This window comes from Monopterus albus, unplaced genomic scaffold (genome assembly GCF_001952655.1).
Source record: "Monopterus albus unplaced genomic scaffold, M_albus_1.0 scaffold304.1, whole genome shotgun sequence".
Classification (NCBI taxonomy): Eukaryota; Metazoa; Chordata; class Actinopteri; order Synbranchiformes; family Synbranchidae; genus Monopterus; species Monopterus albus.
In genome coordinates, this window is record NW_018128184.1 from 161,497 (window position 1) to 169,269 (window position 7,773).

The 7,773-nt window shown below is 42.7% G+C and overlaps 2 protein-coding genes across 2 annotated transcripts in view; one reads left to right on the plus strand and one right to left on the minus strand.

The window, feature by feature from the left end:
• med17 (mediator complex subunit 17) overlaps positions 1-1,699 on the plus strand; it is an 8,062-nt gene extending 6,363 nt beyond the window's left edge. Inside the window, exons 10-13 of the mRNA XM_020623540.1 lie at positions 1-128; positions 429-546; positions 695-854; positions 1,400-1,699. The exon at positions 1-128 is cut by the window's left edge and continues 9 nt beyond it. Coding sequence (XP_020479196.1) covers positions 1-128; positions 429-546; positions 695-854; positions 1,400-1,608 — 615 coding nt within the window. The 3' untranslated portion in view covers positions 1,609-1,699. The remainder of the gene's footprint in view (positions 129-428; positions 547-694; positions 855-1,399) is intronic.
• A 1,365-nt stretch (positions 1,700-3,064) lies between these two features.
• On the minus strand, positions 3,065-7,423 carry vstm5 (V-set and transmembrane domain containing 5). The gene is made up of 5 exons (XM_020623564.1): positions 7,328-7,423; positions 6,856-7,155; positions 4,862-5,188; positions 3,835-3,978; positions 3,065-3,385 (listed from the first exon to the last, which is right to left on the minus strand). Exons 2-5 carry the CDS (start codon positions 6,929-6,931, stop codon positions 3,354-3,356), a joined length of 579 nt encoding a protein of 192 aa, XP_020479220.1. The 5' UTR covers positions 6,932-7,155; positions 7,328-7,423; the 3' UTR covers positions 3,065-3,353.
• Between the last annotated feature and the right edge of the window lie 350 nt (positions 7,424-7,773).

The window sequence follows — 7,773 nt, forward strand, 5'->3', positions numbered from 1 at the left end:
ACCATAGACAGCCTGGCCAGCCGCATCGAAGACCCCCAGATCCAGGCTCACTGGTCTAATATCAACGATGTGTATGAGTCGAGCGTCAAGGTGCTCATCACCTCTCAGGGCTACGAGCAGATCTGCAAGTAAGTGGAGATGGCGAGGGGCGGACACACAGGAGAGAACCTGCTAATCTGTTCATGAGCCACTGTTTCCATCTGCAGGTCCTTTAATAAGTTGTCAATGTGAACTGAAAGCTTGACATGTAATTTTCAGGTTTGCTTTCATGTTTACTTTAATTAACCACATTGTAAAAGGTAGAAACAGCAGTGACAGTTGTACATGAGTCTGCTGTTATCAAATGTTCCCTCGTTTTGTATTGCGTTTCATTACACATGCATGTGTGAACGCTCACAGATAAAGCTCAGTGTGTTTTGTGAGTTTAGGTCCATCCAGCTGCAGCTGAACATCGGCGTGGAGCAAATCAGAGTGGTGCACAGAGATGGACGTGTCATCACGCTGTCACACCAGGAGCAGGAGCTGCAGGACTTCCTCCTTTCACAGGTATCACACCGGTGGTGGGGGATGGTGTGTTTACTTGAATCAGTAAACCGTATGTGGCTGCCAACCTGCTGTGTACGGTATCTGGTTAACCATTGCCTGGTCTTTTTGTGTCTCCCTGCATCGCTGTGTCTATCTCATGACATTACAGATGTCGCAGCATCAGGTGCATGCTGTGCAGCAGCTCGCCAAAGTCATGGGCTGGCACGTCCTGAGCTTCAGTAACCACGTAGGCCTGGGCCCGGTGGAGAGCATCGGAAACGCTTCCTCAGTCACGGTCGCCTCTCCCAATGGAGAGTACGCCATCTCAGGTGAGACGGGGAGGTTGGCTCTGAGGTAGAAACTCTCAGTAAATATCTTTCATTAGATATTTTGGTCAGAATCCAACAGAGACTTCCTTCTAGAGTCACCAGTATGGACTGACATTCAGCAGTCCAATGTATGACAGCTGTGAAGTAATGCAGGTTTTGCCACTAACCTTAGACCTAAGTGACCAGAATGCACTGCAGCAGAGCTAAGAAGACCTGTTGCATTTTGATTTATTAGGCTATTGCTGTCATTCTTTGTGGCCACGTGTTGAGCTCAGTACAGCTTGGCCACGTTCAGTCTCTGATGGATGTGGACATTTTGACAGACGTAGGAAGTCAATCAGTCGACGAGACAGGCTGGTACACACTGAGAGATTGTTTAGAAAAATCACAATTCACCTCAAAATAAATGTTTCATAACACCATTCACTAATATTTAATACTGTAAGGCAATCTGATGATGTCATAACCTCAGATTATCAAGAAATAAGTATGAGTGTATTGGCATGACAGTGTTTGTGTTTCTGTGTGTATCTGTCTCTGTTCAGTGCGTAACGGCCCAGAAAGCGGGTGCAAAGTTTTGGTCCAGTTCCCCCGCAGCCAGACCAAAGACCTGCCGAAGAGCGATGCCATCCAGGAGGCCAAGTGGAGCCACCTCAGGGGACCATACAAAGCGGTCCACTGGAGCAGGATGGAGGGGCGAAACTTTGTCTACAAGATGGAGCTGCTCATGGCGGCACTGACTCCCGGTCCTTAGATACTGTACTGCCTCTGGCTGCAGGCTCGTTTCCATACACAATACCGTGGCTTTTATAGAGCCATGACACGGGCCATTTGGCCAAAACTGTGCTGCTATAGAACTGATGCCCACCTCCAGCAGTGTCTGCCGCCTGCTTTGTTTTGATCATGTCGTGTGTGGAGTACATGTTTACCTCAAACAGTTTGATATAAAATAAAATGGAAAACGTCTGTAGAGCATTTGTCATGATTTATCAAACTGTATGAATACAGCTATGAACTAGACGGCACTCGGAGAGCGCAAACCTTCACCAGAGCAGCTCCCTGTCCTCATGATTTCATTACACCTAAAAACATTATTCTCATAATAGGCTGACCCTCATAATGTGACTGCTTGACTGTGGAAACCCACCCCTAGCATTTGGAATCACACTGATATTAGTTTAAAAGTTGTTCAAGAAAAATATCTAACTAATGGCAGTTTTCTTTAGGAGCTAACTCGGTAACTTTTGAAAATACGTCCAATCTGTTGACACCGAATCAACAGCTTTCAACTAGAATTTGATCGTAGTTGCTGCAGCATCATTTGTTGTCTCACAGCAATGAGTTTTTTGTGAGTCCAATGAAGGTGAACATTAAATCATCAGATCCAAAATAGGACTTGGACCCAGATCGGACTTTGGTCTGTGGTCAGTCTTATGTGGACATTATTTTTATTTTTTGTCCAATACTGAAATTGGCCCTGTCTTACAATGAAGAACCTTTTTTTTTAAATTCCTGGGTTTAAATGATGATCCGTGGGCCGTGCCCTACCTCTTCAAAAACGTTCATCCAAATCTATTCATTAATTTTTGAGTTATGCTTTGAACACACAACAACACCGGCAGAGATGTTTTCTGAGGAACACTTCAATGTGTTTTTATTGACAGGAACAAGCTTCTGTATTCTTGCTTTTATTCAGCATTTTGTAAAAACCGATTGTCCTCTTAGTCTGATCCAACAGGCTGACAATGCCATAGTCACATGGAGTATATTGCATCATATGACTTACAGCACACGCTTATGTAACAAAGTTCCTTTTTCTTTATAATAACATTTGTTGTATCTTGGGGTGGCTGTGGCTCATGAGGTAGGTCAGGAGACGACTGCCCAGCAAGTTGGTGGTTTGACTCCCGGTCTCCCCGCATGCCTAAGTGTCCCTGAGCAAGACACTGAACCCCGAATTGCTCCCGGTGGCTTGACTAGCGCCGGTGCATGGCAGCCTGTCGTCATCGGTGTGTGAATGGGTGAATGGTGTATGATCTTCTGTAAAGCCCTTTGGCCAGTGCAACACACTGAGAAAGCGCTATATAAAATACAGTCCATTTATCTTGTAGTGTGTTGTCACTGCATCTGAAGTCTGATTCAGAAATGCTGCTGTATAGTTTTCACAATTTTTACAAAGCTTGATGCAAGTTGGTCGATGGCAGTGAAGAAGTCATTAAAAAAAATCCTACAAGGCAATAAATACATATGTACTGTTTTCCAGTGATATATTTACATTCAACAGTGTCATCAGGAGTGAGCTATTGCAGTGTATCATGTACTCAATGTTTTCTTGTTACAGTTTTTCATAACTGACAAGCCGCCTTCCCAGTTATTTTACTGTATGTAGGTACATGACATTTACATTCTAAAAAGTAGTCCTTGTGCTGCAGCACTGACACGTTTCTGACCGTGTCTGGCTTGTTTTCATGCCAGATACGAAGCACAGCTAGACGTCCATCAAAGAGGATGCAGCTCCGTCTCATCATTTTCTGCACAAAGGGATAATTAAATGTCAATACAGAAACTAGTGTTTCACAACATGCTGGTGTGACACAGCTACAATAGAACTTCACAGACCTTTGTGCCCAGACACACCCATACATAGACACAATATATAACTTCAACCCACGTCCACGCCCATCCAGCCATATCTCAAGTCACACAATGATGAAACAGCAAGAACAAAGACTGTGAACTGTGAGGTAAGCAAACCTCTCAAATAAACAGGTTTGTATGAAATGTCTTTTTATTAAGATTCTATACAGTTATGTTATCTTACCCATTATTGCCATTGCATACATTTTATTTGTCCTGTTCACCAAGGTGCTGTAGTGTTTATCTTGTGGGAGTTTGAGCCTTAGTATAAAGTTCATCATGAACATTTTTCATTCAGACTGATTCCATTGTTCATTAAGGCTTGTTTTTCATGTTACTTTACCTGGCATCTGTTTCCTGCGTCTGCATGCCACTATCCTCCTGTAGGCCTTGTCCAGTAGCCACAGCCCCAGTATGAGAAGAAAAGCCACACAAGCCAGCGCCAAGGCAGTGATAGACAGGTACTGCAGATCCTCATACAACACCTCTGGAGGACAGGAACACAGGAGCCAAGTCATATTTACGTCAAAAGAAATACAGTGGGCACACACTATTTTCCAGAGACGCAAATACAGGAGAAATCCATCTTGTATGCAGAAAGGAGGCAGCACAGGAGCAGGAAGTTAAAATGTTAATAATGTTAAATACTAATAGATTCTTATGTCAATGAACAAAATCTTATTATTTTAACACAAACATTCAGTCAGGTTGTAGTGTTTATTGAAAATTAACTCATAGATCCTGCTTTAAGATCTGAAGGGCAAATATTCCAGACCTTCACTACCTACACAGATATGGTTGTCTTTGTTTGTAGGAACGCCTTGACCACACGCACACATTTACACCTTGAAGCTGCCTAGTACAGGCGATATGCATACAACCCGCCGCTGCCCACCGAGCAGCTCCGCTGGCGTGCAGTTCAAGGGCACCTCAGTGGTGGTAATGAAGACACAGTAAACATGCTTTGCCACCTTCCTGCCTGCATGTCTCCTGCCAAATGAGGTCAAACCAGTCACAAGCCTGCTTTTAATATCAGCAGACATGTTAAGGCAACTGTCAGTCTTATACCCCAGAGAGTGTTACCACAGTACTGCTGAGCAAGGCACACTCGTGGTCAGACTTATGCTTAGCAAACTATTACTATTCTACAGTCACTAGCTCTGTCTTTTAAAACATCTTGTTTAAAGATTGTTTGGCACATTGTTGCTGTGGTTGTTCTGGTCTGATTTGCTGTTACACAGCGGGTTTAACCTTTCTTTATATGCCTATGAATCTAGGCAGTGTAAAAGTGGGCAACTGTGGTTTTCCAGAATGTCACTCCCATCTTTTTGCTTTAGGGATGACATAAAGAGAAACCCGGAACCACTCACCGTTCACTTTCAGCACAAACCCGGTGTCCTTGCTGCTTCCTGCCGTTTCTGTGACGGTGACCACATAGTATCCAGCATCCTGCAATCTAAGGTCTGACAGGCCCATAGAGCCATTGTTGTACATCTCCACTCTGCTGCTGTAGTCCTCTGTTATGTTGGTGTACACCCCCGGCTGCCACGTCCCTATGGAGCGGCTCACCGCTGCTGACATAAAAGTCCATTGTATGGTGGGGACCCCGTCGCAGGAAATATTGACTGAGAAAATGACATCCTCCTGCACAGACCTGGTGAGGCTCCTCTGGGGAGAATGGATGGAGATGGCTCCCACTTCCAAAGGCAAAAGGATGAAGGGATGTGAGGATACAGATTTTAGATTCACTAAGTACACTATGAGATGAAAATGGCATTTCACAGATAAATATAGAGACATGGTGTCAGAGTGTGTGTTTGTGTGTGTATATATACAGCAAATAGATGAATACAGCAGGAAAAAGAAGCAGAATGTTAACTGTGACAACACATGATAAACATCTTTGTCCGTCATGCTTTTACTGTTCCACCTTCATGCAGGTGTGTCAGTAGTTACAGCATAAACATTTCAGTCCACTGCACAATACAGCTCATTAACAAAACATATAATACCAAAGCTCAATTAGTCACTCTTTCTGCAAACTGTGACTCATTTGCACTAAATTCCATGTATGGTCAGAAATGTGCTGTTCTACTGCTGGAGGGAAAAAACTTGTCAAACAAGATGAGTGGTACTAATTTGAACACAGTAGCGTTGGAGTTGTGTCTGTTTTAGCCATCCTTCATCAAATACTTTCACAGGATACTCAGTGGGGGATCCGGTTCTGCTGCCGATGTGTTTACTCAATGCATTCCACCTGAGATTATGATTATGACTAAGATGGAGTGAGAAAGGGTGGCTGTCCTTTTCTTTCACACATCACACACAAACAGTGATTAACCAATACACCATGGCATAAACATTAATAATCATACTGTAGTTTCTGTGGGAAATTTATTAGAAATAAATGCCCTTCAAAAAAGGTTTTCTTAAATTTTTTAAATTCTGCGCAGCTGTGACTTTCTCTAGTGTACTGCTTGTCTCCAGGACAGTCTGATGCTTACACAGCCATGTGTTCATGACCATGTTGGTCTTATGCAAGTTAACAGGTGATAATGCACAATTAAATGTACTAAAGAAGTGGTGAGTATTCATATGGAGGTTAAACAGTGGCTGGCCCGACTGGCTTGATAGGCAGCCACATCTAACCACCGACACTGCTCTACCAAGATTGTCAAGCAGAAGAAAAGCACTAATCAATTCAACTCCGTTTTTTTTGCATAGCACCAAGTCACAACAAAAATCACCTCAGGGCACTTTAACAGTCCCCCTTGAGCAAGCGCTTGGCAATTACGCAAGTAAGTGCTGAGTCAGTTACTGTATTTTCAGCAATGCCAGTACAAATTCTGTGTGGGTGTTGGAGTGAAGACTAGTCTACAGAGTCATCAGGTGGGCGCCCTCTCACTAACTGGAGTTTCATTGAGTTCAATTCAGTTTTATTTGTATAGCACCAAATCACAACAAGAGTCATCTCAGGACACTTTACAGAGTTCGGTCTAGACCTTATTATTATTGTTATTGAGAAAACACAGCAAATTCCCCCTGAGCAAGCACTTGGTGACAGTGCCAACTCCCTCGGGCCCACAACATTGACAAGGCTCAGCAGTGCGTTCCAGTGTCCCAGAACCTTCCCCCTCTTTGCACTGAACACAATAAAACACAGGACACAAGACCTGAAATGATCTATGGGTTGTACTGTATCTATAGTTTGCACACCTGCCAAGTTCTCAGGTTGAGTTTCTATTAAAAAGCCTGCAGCCTCGCACTTTGTGTTTAGTCGTGAAAAAATATAGGATTGCTCACAAACAGTAGTGAAATACTTAGGCTTAGTGACCAAATTATAAAGATATGTTTGGGTACTTACCTAGGTGACACAGATATAATGTGACGCTGAGAAACACAGCAACACCTTGTACATCCCAGAGCCTAAAATGCCACATTAGAATCTAACATCCATTTGTCGAACCGCAGTAGAAGAATCTCCTCCAGGTTAAATCACATGCTGGAACATTATCCCGCCACTATTATCCCAGTCTTTCCTCGTTTCCAGTGTTTCCTCTTCCACTGTCCTTTTTACAGGTGTTTGTGTGTAATGATGTTTTTCCCCCCTAAAGTGCTGAAGAATCCCTCCTTTCTCAGGACTGTGCTGAATTTCTCTTCATACCTGTGCAAGTCAGAACCAGACAGCCCTTATCGACTAGATTCAGCCAGCGATTACAGAGCAAACATATCCTGAGCGTTCTTTTATTACACATACACACAGATAAAGGAAGAAACACACTTGCAACATCCATCTCAATGCACTTACTAACCCCCCCAACCCAACAAACACTCACCTGAGTACTGTTGTAAAATGAGACCAGGGGAGGTCGAATTACCTGGTATTCACACTATAGCACACCTGGTAAAACGTGTCAAACAGGAAGTGTAAATTCACATGCCTGCACCAAGAAACACAAACACACAAGGAATGGACATTTCAATATAAAAGGCATGTATAAACTGCTGGATTCTCTGCTTGTGTGTTTTAACTTTTATAACACAGAAAACATATTAAGTTCTGATTTATTTTTTATTGTAATATCTCTTTCTAGATTGGCATCAGAGAAATTGAGATAACAGGATTATCTCAATAAAGAATTTTTTAAAATTATTTTTAGTCTCAAGACGTCATCTCTTGACATTTTTTATATAAAACTGCATAATTAAGTATTCTAATAACATTTATGAAAAAGCTAACTAGGCCCTGCTAATAGTACTGTAATAAATAAATAGGATGTAT